This window comes from Hyperoodon ampullatus (genome assembly GCF_949752795.1).
Source record: "Hyperoodon ampullatus genome assembly, chromosome: 3".
NCBI lineage: Eukaryota > Metazoa > Chordata > Mammalia > Artiodactyla > Ziphiidae > Hyperoodon > Hyperoodon ampullatus.
The window spans coordinates 168,533,796-168,547,174 of NC_136916.1; the positions used below are offsets into that span (position 1 = coordinate 168,533,796).

Here is a 13,379-nt window from a genome sequence, read left to right on the forward strand (position 1 = left end):
CGCCTTAACTGACTTGCAGGTACAATGTGAAGATGCAGGCCTTCTTCACAGTCAAACAAAAGACCATTGCAAATGGCAACACGGTCAACAGTGAGCTGGAGGATGGTAATGATTACTGTGATAGTAGCTCTGATGACCCTTCCATGCCATTGCTGGGGCAAGGTAAGGCTGAGCAGACAGGAGCGGGCAAGCCGTGTCATTGCAAGTACTCTGCCCTTCTCTTCCGTGTGCACACACACTCCCTCTGAATTGTCACTCTTCCCCTTGGCCACGGGACCCTAAATGAGGAGGGCGCGTCATTTAGGAAGTGTGGCTCAGATGGGCGTTTACTTCGATGGGAGAAGGATGAATCAAGAGTCCACGGTCACAGGGCTTCCCTGGTGGCGCAGTGGTTGGGGGTCCGCCTGCCGATGCAGGGGACATGGGTTCGTGCCTCGATCCGGGAGGATCCCCCACATGCCGCGGAGCGGCTGGGCCCATGAGCCATGGCCGCTGAGCCTGCGCGTCCGGAGCCTGTGCTCCACAACGGGAGGGGCCGCAGCGGTGAGGGGCCCACGTGCCGCAAAAAGAAAAAAAAAAAAAAAAGAGTCCACAGTCACGTCCTCGGGGATCGCCCCAAGCCTCCCGAGGAAGTCTCAAGCCCTCCTCGGCTTTCCTGAAATGCAGTGAATTACATCTCTGACCCACGTCAAAGGCCAGTGACAGGAAGCTGAGGACTTGGGAAGGCAGAGCAGGCTCGGTCTCCCTGTGGTTTCTCAAATGCCAGGCCCAGTTCTGGAGAGCTCTGTTCTAGAGAGACCACCGGCTCCTTGCCCAGATGAACAGCAAGGTCGGGAAGGATGCCACGGAGCTTCAAGGACTTCCAGACCCACCCCGAGAGCCCTGGTGGGAGCCCCTTCCCCTGGGGACTGTGGTCTGGTCTCCTCAGCTTCTCTTTGGCCCCTTGTCTGGGGGTTCTGGGCCTCCGGAGCCCGCCCGTGTCTGTCAGGTTCCCCAAATGTCTGGGACCAACCGGCTCCTGCCTTGGAAACCTTGTCCTCAACCCTTAATCCAGCCAGTTACCAGGTGACTCCATCTGTGGGGACAGCTGCCAGGACGGCGAGCGAGTTCACACTGTTTCCCATCCAAGACCTGTGTTAAGGCCTGAATAGATTCCTGGAGTTAAGATCTGGAAAAAAACAGCGTAAGCTGGCATTGTTGAGTTCCACCCACAGTGTTGCTAGAGGCCTCCTTTAACCAGGAGAGAGCCCCTTGGACCAGCTACCCGAGGAGTATTTCTCCTTTATTCCTCATGGCCTTGGGCAAGTCACCCCCTCTTTCAGGTGACTTTAATTCCTCTGTGGTGTCACTGATGTCTCAGAGCGGACTGTTTGCCAGTGTCTGGGACACGTGGAGGCCGAAATCGATATTCCTAGGCCCTCTCCCCAGCCTCCACCCTGCGGTGGGTCAGGGTAGGAGCTCCCCCCATGTGCGCTCTGGGCAAGCATGTTCTGTCCCGTCCCAGGTAACCCCCAGGAGGAAGGCACCTGTCGTGGGTGCTGAGTGAGGGGTGGATTTCTCCACGTGGGAGGAGGGAGGCTGGTGGGGAAAGGGTGTGAGTGCGGCCAAGGCCACAGCCTGGCTGCTGAGGCCCACCCGCGGGCGGGGTGAGAAAGGAGGCCTGCAGAGGGTGGGGCTGTGCCGTGTGTCCTGTTCCTTGAGCTCGAGCAGGCTGCCCTGGGGGAGAGCCCGTTTCCAGGACAGTCTCAGAAGGGAAGGGAATAGCGTGGCTGCTGGTCTGGATTTTAGCTCCACGGACACCACGGCTCCAAGGCACGTCCCCACCCACAGTTTCTTAAGACAGAGGCTGCTCCTGGCCGCCCTCGTCCAGGGAGATCAGTGCTCCTGGGGTCCTCTGGACCTCTGTGGCAAGAAGAGAGATTCCACATGCGGAACCGTTCAGGCCGGTGGGAAATAGCCGCATCCTCAGGTGGCAGCCCCGGGAGCTACCTGCCGCCCCTGTGGCTGATGGAAGAGGCCCATCCCCAGTGCCACGGGGCAGGGACGTGAGCCACTTCCTCTTCCACAGAGATCCCGGCTGCCCCGGCTGCCCCAAGGCCACAGCCCATGCGGGGCCTTTCCAGGTGCTCCCTGGTGGCCTGTCTCCCTCACTTTTGTACCCACGACAGTAGGATTTCCCACAAGTTTATTGCTTTTCCCCAAATTTCGAAGCCCAGGGCAGTTTCTAAAAAATTGGAAGATTAGACACAGGATTACCCCCCAGGCACAGGGAAAGGTGCGAAGATAGGTCTCCATCCAGCTCTCATCAGGGTGAATGCGCTTAGATAAAGGCCATGGAGGAAAAGATTTGGGAGGTTGGGGGGATGCAGGCCTGGAACTGGAGAGGTGGGAAACCCAGAGATACAGCCCCAGTTGGTGGATGCGCCTTCCCTCCCAGAGGGCCGTGTGCAGGGCACTGTCCGCTAGAAGCAGACAGACTGACAGGGGCAGGGAGAAGGAGCGCCTATACCACCCCGGGGGGTGGGGAGGGGCCTGAGGAGACCGGGGGCTTCGGGACTTTGCCTTTTCTCACGGTGCTGCCACAGAATCTTTCCAACTCGGAGCTTCTCTCCCCTGGTCCTCAGCCTTCAGGCAGGTCGTGTAAACTACCCCATCCAGGATTGTCAAAGATTGCTGGCTACTAACTTATTTCAGGAAAACACACACACGCACACCCCTGACTTTGCTGGTATCAGCTTTGGTATTTCCCCGTATATGTAAAATCAAACATTTTTAACCCAACCTCTTGACAGGAGAGGACACACTGCCTTTTTACCCCCACTTCTATTAAATACCTTTATGTACTTAAATGTTCTTAAAGGTCCTACAGTTCAGCTCACCAAGTCAGCTCGAGCCAGTTTGCTCTCTTGAGGGAAATAGCATTCCTCCAACTTTGTTCTGCGTACAGTTGTTTGGGGGGGTTTTTCCCTACAAGTTTTACACATTTTTTACATTACACTTCAGTTCAGCTCAAAAAAGCAGAGCACGATACACCAAGAAAAGGTGACAAAGGCAGGAAGGCACCCCTTCGTGTCCTATCACGGCTGGGGGTCCTGCCTCTCCCTGTTGGCTGTCAGGTGGCCTTGAACACGGACTGACAACCAAGGCCATCTTGACCACTGGCTGGGCTCACTCTGGGACCTTTCCAAGCTGCCCTGGCCCTAGACACAACTTTGGCTTGGAGCAGGGAGAGAGGGAAGGATACCTGGCCTTAGGCTGAACTGCCCAAGAAACATGCTATACTTGATTGGGTTACCTGCTGGGCAGGCGCCCTTGGCTTGGCCATATCACCCTGTGCTGCCACTTGGTGGGCGGTGCCAGGACAAGGTGCCTGAGAAGTCAGGTATCATGGCTCTTCCCTCCTCCTGAGCTCGACTGTTCCCCCAGGTGGTGCCCATGATAGGGCTGGCTCTACCCACAGAGCCTGCAGCTGTTTTGCTGGTTTCCCCCTCCCTCTGAGGTGGAGGCTCCAGAGGAGGGAAGGTTTCCTGCAGCAGGGCGGGGCAGCGGGCACGGGGGCTCCCGATCCTCAGAGTGGGACCGAGTCAGGAGAGGGGCCGTCCAGAAGGCCAGAAGCCCCGAGCATCGAAGCCCCTCTACTAACACCCTCCTTCACATAACCCCCTGGCATCTGGGCCACCCTCGAGAATGCTGCCCCAGACTCCCCGGTGTCCACCGCACGCTAATCATCTCTGGCAATCTCTGTTGGCCTTTGTCTCCTTAACTCTTCTCCTCTTCTAAATTGTAAGTAATCTGCTTTCATCCAAGCGATAACACATGCATTTAAAAAGCAAAATCCGTGAGTCCAACGCACACGCCTTGTTGGCGGTTAGTGTCTGTCTCCAAAAAAAAATGCATGGTCCTCCTGGCTTTGGTTCTAACCACACACCTCCTGTCTGCTGAGCCTTGCTGCCTCTTTGGTGAGGGTGTGTGTGTGGCTGGTGTGCATTTGTTTGTGTTTGTGCCATTAACTCTTGCTCAGGTTTGCGCTCGACTACTCCTGGTTACCCTGTTACCCAGGAGGGACACCCACCGGGAGCTGGTGACCAGTGGAGAGGGGTGGGCACATCTGCCTTGATAGCCCCTTGGAGGGGAAAGCCCCCCTGCTTCTGTGTGCTGTGTTCTGGAGTGCTTGTGTTTCTGGACCCTCTGGGGCTCTGGAATTAAATGTCAAACCCCCCAGGACTCGAGCTTGGAGCATGTTTGGGAAGGTGGCAGGGCAGGTCTGGGCACTGGGGAGGTGTGTTCTTCAGCCTCATGAGTGGAAGCAAAGGGTCAGAGAGAGTGGCCTCCCTGCTGGAGGGTGCTGGTTTTACTGGAGACACTGGGCTCGGCCAGCGGCTCTCCGTGCACCCTCTGCAAGCAGGCTTCTCCTGGGTCTCAGCTGCCTCGCCCAGGGCCTGTGAGCCAGATCTTTGACCTCACTGCCTACCTCATGGAGAACAAATTTGGAAGCATCCTTTTGTGCCAGGTGGAGATGGTTCCTCTAAGACAGAGCAGGTGGCCTCATGGGAAGTTTAGAGCCGGTGCTCTCTGGTGCCTCCCAGCATTTTCCATTCCAGGGGGCCCTTGTCAATTTGTAAAGTTTTGTCTGAGCCTCTGTAAACAGCGGGAAAGAAAGGTCCTCTCAGAGTCAGGGGTGAGAGGTGGCAGGGATCCTGTCCGCTTTGTAGGTGGGCTGCCCTGTGAGGCTTAAATGAGGAACTGAAAGACCCTTTTGCCATTAGCCAGGACTGGGCCCCAGAAGAGAGGGGCATCGATTGGCAGAGGGGCTGGCAGTGGAGATGGGGGAGTGGTCCTGTAACAGGGGGACTTTGGGGCTCTGTCCAGTGCTTGCAGGCGGTTCAGACCCAGGGGCCCACTTGACTAAGGGGAGGAGCCGCAGCCAGGCTTCCAGGTGGCTACCGGCTGCCGAGACCACAGTCCAAGAAGTCTGCTCCCGAGAGGGGAAGTCAGTCGCCCCAGCCCTCGGGTTTTGCCCCGGGGGATCTCAGCACTAATCATGGCTTTGTGCTCAATGTAGTGAAGGAGGAACCGCAGTACAGCAAAAGCCCAGTGGTGATGGTGGATGAGGTCATGAGCTCCAGCCCTCCCAAGTTCACCTTCCCGGAAGCAGGCTTACGCCTAATGATCACCAATAAGTTTGCGCCCAGGACTCGTCTGCGGATGGCCAGCAGGATCATAATTAACGAGGTGAGTTGGCTTCAAGGACCATGAGACCGTGAGAGTGAGTGGCCTTGGATGAGTTCTGGCAGTGTGACGAGGCCCTGGCTTGTCAGCACACTTTCTGGTGTTGGGCCTGGGGTGTCCTCTGCCAGGCTGGCATTTATTGCCACACCTGTTGAAGGAAGGAAGCCCAAACCTCACCCACAGGCAGCAAATGGTCTCATCGGGAAGGATTTTAAGGCAGGTAGCAATCAAATACCACACCTGCCATGTTCCACTAAGTATTTGGTCAAGTACTAGAGTAAAACTAATTGGAGAAAGGCTAGTCTGAAGTATGGATTGTTTATTTTAACTGTTACTCAGGGCAAAAAAAGAATGAATACACACCTGTTCTCTGTGAGTAGAGCAACTCTAGAAGGAAACTCAGAAACCTTCTGGTTTGTCTCTCTCAGCATGTGGATCCGTCACCTCCTTCGTGTTGTAACCTACACCTCTTTTTTTTTTTTTTTTTTTTGCGGTACATGGGCCTCTCACTGTTGTGGCCTCTCCCGTTGCGGAGCACAGGCTCCAGATGCGCAGGCTCAGCGGCCATGGCTTACGGGCCCAGCCGCTCCGCGGCATGTGGGATCTTCCTGGACCGGGGCACGAACCCGTGTCCCCTGCATTGGCAGGCGGACTCTCAACCGCTGCGCCACCAGGGAAGCTCAATATGCCTCTTTTAATACAACCTCATGGCTGCAGATTTCTTTTTCAAGTATAATTCTCTATTGATTCCTATTAAGCTCGAGTCATGACCCCCTCCCATTGTTACCATTCATGTTCCTACTGGGGCATGTCCCACCTCCTTACAATTCTGTCCTTGCACAGCTATTTGGGGGTTTTGTTTGTTTGTTTGTTTTTGTTTTGTTTTTAATAAGGATGACCTTTCATTTCACTCTTTTTGGGTAGCAAGATACTATGCCTCCATGTCTGGCCCTGAGTCTCAGTTGTAGATCACTTTGCTCTTTTTGGTGGGCTAAATGTTGTGGACACACGTGTAGGAAAAAAAGTTTTAAATTTCCACTCAACCCTAGACTTCATGATTTAGGAGTCCCTGGCTAAAACCAACATGAAGGCAGTTAATGGTCAATTCCTCTTTCTTTTGGAAAAATAACGTGCCTCCATTTTAAGTAATAATGACTTTTTCCCCCCTCTTTTTGCTTCCAGTAACCATAAGGGTAAGTGTTAGGCACACAGTTGTGGAGTATTGCCTTGGGGACATGTTTACTGACTCTTGGTCTCCTGCTGAAGTAACTGGGAAGGATATACGTGTCCATGTGTGATGATCGTTACCCACAAGGCCTAAAGCTGATCCATAAATATTTTTAATGGGAGCCAGACAAAGATGAGCTGTGCAAAGGCAAACAGATTCTTGGGAGCATGAAAACCTGTTGATTTCTTGAAATGGGGCCTCTACATTTCCCTGGTTTCGTAGAAACCCACAGTCTTGGCGAGCAAAGTCAGCTTCTGCTTGGGTAGAAAGGAGGCAGACTTGGTCAATAGCTACAAGGAGGTGGGGGAGGGAAGGGGAAGGGTTGGTTCAGAGCACACCCATTTCACGTGGCAAAAGACTTGGACAACAGAGGTCTTCCGAATGGCCACTAACCCAATCAGGATGCTCAACATCATTAGTTGTTAGGGAAATGCAGATTAAAACCACCATTAGATACCACCGCCCATCCACCAGAATGGCTAAAATGAAAAGGATTGACAGTATCAAACGTTGACCAGGATGGGAAGCAACTGAAATTGTAATCTGTTGCTGGTGTGAGTGTAAAATGGTTCAACTTGCACCTACCTTATGACCTAGCAATCCCACTCCTAGATAAATACCCAGGAGAAATGAGCGCATATGTCCACAAAAAGACATGTACACAAATGTTCATGGCATTCTTCATGATAACCAAAAAGGGGAAATAACCTAAATGCCCATCAACAAGCAAAGGATACGTTGTGTGTTATTCACAGGATGTACTACTATACAGCCCTGAAAAATATCAAATGACTGATGTGTGCAGCAACATGGATGAACCTCACAGATACTCAGCTGAGTGAGAGAAGCCAGACATAAAATAATATGTACTCTTTGAATCCATTTATAGGAAGCTCAAGTTCAGGAAAAACTAATTGATGTTTATAAAAGTCAGAATGGAGTTACCTTGGTTACCCCTGGAGAGAGGAGACCCTAAAGGAGTCTTTGGAGGGGCTGGAAATGTTCTGTATCTTGATGTGAACCATCATTGAGCTGTTGGACTCATAATATAAATGCACTTTTTGTGTGGAAAGAAAATTTTTTTAAACTATGCAGTCTCTCCTGTGTGACTGTCTTCAGGTGGTTTATGACCATCTACTGGGGGATGCAGAATGATCGCTGTCATCCAGTGACATGGGATGGGTTGTCAGGTTGGCGCTAAGAAGAGGAGGCCCAGGGCTCTGACTGATACCCTCGCTGGTATTGGTCCAAGTGGAAATGAGCAAACTTAGCTGGAGTCCAAGGTCCTTGGGCCATTTTTCAGGCAAACCCATCTCCAGGGGCGGCGTTCTCGAAACCTTTAAGGGCTGCCACATGGGAGGAACAAAGCAACAGGGTGACACTTTGTCACACACCTGGGTGTCTGTCTTGCCTCCTGTCCACACAGAGGCAGAGGCTGATCAACTCGGCAAACGGTGTGAGCAGCAAGCCACTTCAGAACGGGAGACCCGAGAGCATCGAGAACGGGAACGTTCCTGTGGAAAACCCTGCAGAGCTGCAGCGGGAGGGGGAACAGCCGCCGCCACCCCCGGAGCCAGAGCTGGTCGAGGCCGCGTTCCTGTCCCCCTTCTCCATGCCCGGTGAGTTCTGGGCGGGGTGGGGCTCCCGGGCTACACTGCTGGGGGGCTCCGAGGCTCCAACCCTGCGTCTTCAGGATGGAGAGCTGGACCCATGAGGGTGGGGGAGGCTGGTGGGAAGGGTGGGCATTAAGTCACTTGGCGAACACCTCCTAAGTGCTGAACTGTGGGTTAGAGCTGCACTGGGATGCAGGCACTGCCCAGGGTTGGGGAGTCTGTGTGCCAGACGGCCGGCCAGATGGAGACTTGGGAAGTGCCAGTAACCCCTAGTGACTGCACTCAAATGTACAGGGCATCGAGGCTTTCTCTTGCAGTAAGAAAAACAGCCACGTATGTTATTTTTATGGACACGCTCAGACTCTCCAACCCTTCCAGCATGGGCAGGCTGTTTTGCCCATGCGTTGTATATTTGCTGGGACAGGATATTCTAAGGCCATAAATGACCTTTAGACAGTTACACCTTATCTATTTGATGACATCTCCTACCTATAAATAAGTCAGAACAGGCGTGACTCTGCCCCCAGCCCTGAGTGTCCTCCCATCTCATTGGATGGGCCCAGTGTCATCTGACTGCCAGCTCCGTGCTGACCTCACCTCTGCTGCATCCACACTGGCCTCCTCACTGTCCTTCCCAGAACGTAGCAGGTGTGCTCCTGCCCCAGGACCTTTGCACTTGCCCTTTGCTGGAATGCACTTTCCCCAGTTATCTATATGGCTCCTTTCCTCACCTTCTTCGGGTCTCTGCATAAATGTCACCTTCTCGGTGTGGCCTTCCCTGACCACCCTAATTTAAGTGTTTTATATATTTGGTTATCATGTGTCTCCCCAGCTAAAATATCAGCTCCGTGCTGGCCGAAATCTTTGTCTATTTCATTCACTGTATCCCCAGTGCCCAAGCCCGACACATAGTAGGTGCTTAGTAGATATCCGTCAAATGAATGAATTCAGGAGTTTGTGTGTGAGAGGAACCCCAGACACACCCAGTCTGTCTTCATCTTTAACCAAACTCCTCTGCAGTCCATGATGGGAAATGAAGGCCTGAACTCTTTGGCCTCATCTCGGAGGTTTTTTTCTTGGTGTCCTGCCATCCTGAGAGGCAGCAGAATTCCAAATTTTCAAGTCCAGAACTTGATGTTTTTCTGAAAAGAATTCTATGTTTTTAACATCAGGCTTACAGACCGCACCTGATTTGGGACATGGCTTGGGGGGGGTAGGGGGGAGAGGCTGCCCCATCCCCTTGTCCCCATCTTTATGGGGACACTCCTGCTTCCCAAGTAGATGGTGTGGGCCCTCCTGGACTGGGATACTCTGCCACCATGCTTCATCTGGAAAATATAGGTTCTATCTGCAGTCACAGGGCTTCCTTGGAGTTTCTGGATTAGAGTCTCCAGAGCGAGCTGAGCACAGCTACCCGGGGGCTTTTCTCCAAATTCAGGGCCCGGTTCCCAAACCCAGAGAGTCCAAGGACTGGAACAGGGCCTGGGAATCTGCATTTTCAACCTTCTCAAGGGGATTCCTGGGGCCTAGGCCAGGTTAGGAATTGCTGCTCCTGGTCAGCACCTCCCAGCCTTCTTTCACATTAAGGGAAGACCCAGAAAGTGGAATGTATTTCCCCCACTGAGGTCACAGAGGGGCCCAGCCCAGGGGTTGAGTCCTCCCCAGGGCCCCCTCTGCTGACCAGAAGGCTGAGGGATCTGTATCTCGGCCTGCCTCTAAGACATCCCTGGCACGTCAGCCCACCTTCCGGAACATTCTGTGGGAGCAAAGGTCATGCTCAGCCGGCTAGTCTGGTGGGCTAAAAGTCGAGCTGTCTTTGGGTGGGAGCTTGGCCCCTGGGGCTGGGGCTGGGCCACTGAGGGAGGGAGGGGTGGTCTTCTCCAGATCCTGGAAACCTGTATCAGATGATCCGTTTAGATATGCAGGAAAAGGAAGCTTTCTGTGGGGCGGAATCCTGGGAGGGAGGTGTGTCCACCCAGAGGAGAGCCTGCTCCAGGGCTGATAGACCAGGACAGGCCTGCCCCACCTCGCATTTCTTACTTCTGTGGTCCTGAGAGGTCCAGACACAGTCCCCTGGGTACTGCACATAGCCTCGAGCCGTCACATCCCCAGCCAAGTCCACGTGGGGCTGAGAACAGGAGCTGTAATCAACAGTGGGGTTTCAGTTCCTCAGGACCTGGACGCCAGATGCCAGGGAGGCCTGGAGTACGGCCACAGAGAGGGAGATGCATCCGTCGTCCAGGAAACAGCCTACCTTGCTGGGGAGTCGGACTGAGAAGGAGATAGTATTTGGGGAGTTCTGTTCTCCAGCCCCAGGAGGCGAATGCAATCCCCATCTTACAGACATGGGGCCTGACGGGGCCACCAGCACCACCACCCTGCGCTGCCGGTTCATCTGGATCCTGGTCCCGATGCCGCTCGTCATGCAGGGCTCTGCAGGAAACCAGGGAAGGGACACGCCCTTTTTGGTAGCTGCTCCTCTATAAAGTGAGGCAGCCGCATGTAAGGGCAACTCATCTTTCCATTTCCTTGAAACCTTGAGTTTGGCAGGACTTTGTGGGGTGGCCCCAGAGCCAACTACCTCCTCCCCTTGTCCTGGTGCCAGGATCTGATGCTCCTTAGAGAAGTGACTTATGGGAAATCGGGTCTAGCTTCCTGCAGGGACTCTGGGCAGGTCACCTCCCGGGGCGGGCAGCAGTGCTTCTAATGCTGCTCTCTTGCAAAGGCCAGGACCAGGTCCCTGCCAGGTTCTCTGCACCCATGAGCCCTTCCTCAGGGAGCTCTGCCCTTCCTGGTGGGCAGGGGCTTCCTGTTGAAGTTGGTTCCACATTCCTCTTCAAGCCAAGGGCTCCAGGACGTTCCCCTGGGCTGGCCCGCAGCAGAGCCAAGTGCTGTGGCTTCCTGCCGGTGCTTGCCTCTCCTCGCCCTCAGGAACGGGCCGGAGCTTCCTGTGTCCCTGCGGAAAGCTCCCTTTGTGTCCCTGCGGAAGTGTTTCCAGGTGTTGCCCTGGGAAACCACAAGTGACTTCCTCTCCACCTCCTCCTCCCCCCTCAATGTGAGGAGGAGCGGTGGGAACAGAGTTGCGTGGCTGCCGCCCCTTTAGGTGTGTACAGCAGCCGAGGGAAATCGCGGCTGGTGTGGACAGAGGCTTACAGTTATTTACAGCCAGTCGATGGGACACAGCACCTGTGAGAAATTCCGAGTATCCAGCTGCAGGCCCTCCGTCCACCCACTCACCCTCCTCATCTTTTCAGCTCATCTCTGGTTGTGGCATCACAATCATCTGGGACTGTAGGGAGGCCCTGAGGGGCTTTCGGGGTGGATGGAGCTCATGTTCTCCTAAACTGGACCCCAGGAAGGAAGCGTGGGGCCAGGGAAGGGATAAGGGGGTGGGGCACTGGGAAGAGGGCAGAATCTATCCCTCTGGTCAGCTTGGAACTAGCGTGGCTGCAGGTGTCAAGGAGTGACCCCAGGCCATCTGGTGTGCAGCTGTTCTGCATGGTCGGGGACAGGCTGGGAGGCGGGCTCTGGAGTCCAGAAGTCCTGGGTTCGAATCTCGGTTCTACCACTCACCAGCGCTCTGGCCCCGGACAAGCTGCTTCACCTCCTAAACGTCAGTTCCTCATCCACAAAATGGGCCGATGGCATTTGGGTCTCTGTAAATAAGATAGGTAAGTAAGATAGATCTTTAGACACTGCCTCTGTGCACTGTGTGACACATGGGTCCTCAGTAAATGTTCATTTGGATCACGATGTGCTTTAATCTCATGGTTTCTGTCATACCCAGCTTCGCATTCCCTCTCCTGCTTGGACCATAAGCAATGTTCTAGAAAGGTCGCGGGTGCCAGAATCCCTAGAGACCTGGTGCTGTGCTCATCCCCAGGGTCAGGGAGAGGGAATTAGTCTCTGCTAGGTGCCTCCTATGTGCTGGGCCCTGGGTTTCAGGCACTTTGCAGACAGGAGGATTTTTTTTTATAGATTTATTTATTTATTCATTTATTAAATTTTTGGCTGCATTAGGTCTTCGCTGCTGCACGCGGGTTTTCTCTAGTTGCTGAGAGCAGGAGCTACTCTTCATCGCGGTGCACAGGCTTCTCATTGCGGTGGCTTCTCTTGTTGCGGAGCACGGGCTCTAGGCGCGTGGACTCCAGTAGTTGTGGCACGTGGGCTCAGTAGTTGTGGCTTGCGGGCTCTAGAGTGCAGCCTCAGTAGTTGTGGCGCACGGACTTAGTTGCTCCACACCATGTGGGATCTTCCTGGACCAGGGCTCAAACCTGTGTCCCCTGCACTGGCAGGCAGATTCTTAACCACTGTGCCACCAGGGAAGCCCCAAGAGGATTGTTTTAGTCAGTAAATATTTGGGTACCAGACTGTTGTGGGCCTTGGGGATCCAGGTGGGAACAGGACAGCAACAGCCATGGAGCCTGCCCTCTGGGACCTTCCAGGCTTGCAGGGTAAATCTGAGCAGATAATTGCATGATACACTTTATGTAGCATCTCCTGCCCTCACCACACAGCTGAAGGGTAGGTGAGGTGGAAACGCCAGCCATGCCCCCCGGGCTCTGCCCACCCACATGAGGCGTCACTGGGCTTGTGGATCAGAGCCAGGGGCACCCAGCCCCAGCCTGGATCTGGTGCCCACCCGGTCTGATGCTGGATTTATATCGACACCGGGTGCAGTTATGCTGTTCCCACTCTGAGCCACAGAGGCTGGTAATCAGGCCTCCTGGGCCAGCTGTTGGTTGTGGGAGAGGAAAAGGAGAAGGAGCTCTTCCTCCCGTGGAAACTGTGGGCTGCGGCCCAGGCACTACCCTGCAGTGGCCGGCCGGTGACCCTGAGCCCCAGCCCAGCTGGGGAAAGCCCTTAGTACAGGCTGTTTGTGGCTGATGTACAGTCTGAGACGTCCTCCTGCCCTGTGGGCCACACCCTTGCCCTCCAGCTGGACTCCTCCTTCCCCCATAAGGGTAAAGAAATCACATCTTGTGTTCCGAGATGCTGGCGCTTGTGTCCACCATTATTATAGTGACCACATCTAATTGGGGACTTGCTGTATGTCCGGCATGGAGTGAAAAATAGGGAATTCTTACAGGGCTCTTATGGGGCTTCTGTGTGCCATGCCCTGCTCTAGAGCTTTACACGTATTCCCTCATTTAATCCTCACGACAACACGTGAGGTGGGGACGATGATCATCTCCACTGTATGGAGAAGGAAAGGGAAGCACAGAGAGGTTAAGTGACTTTCCCACAGTCACCCAGCTACTAAGTGGCGAACAGGTTTCCAAACTGGGCAGCCCAGACTAACTACTGCC

The 13,379-nt window shown here is 54.2% G+C and overlaps 1 protein-coding gene across 2 annotated transcripts in view; it reads left to right on the forward strand.

Annotated features, from left to right (window-relative positions):
* The window catches only part of SLC24A4 (solute carrier family 24 member 4), a gene marked incomplete at both ends in the record, with an annotated part of 178,662 nt that overhangs the window by 135,737 nt on the left and 29,546 nt on the right, over positions 1-13,379 (forward strand). Inside the window, 3 exons of one of the 2 annotated variants that reach the window (XM_079698874.1) lie at positions 20-162; positions 5,063-5,232; positions 7,884-8,076. In XM_079698874.1, coding sequence (XP_079555000.1) covers positions 20-162; positions 5,063-5,232; positions 7,884-8,076 — 506 coding nt within the window. The remainder of the gene's footprint in view (positions 1-19; positions 163-5,062; positions 5,233-7,883; positions 8,077-13,379) is intronic. The other variant, XM_079698875.1, reaches the window with a different exon arrangement.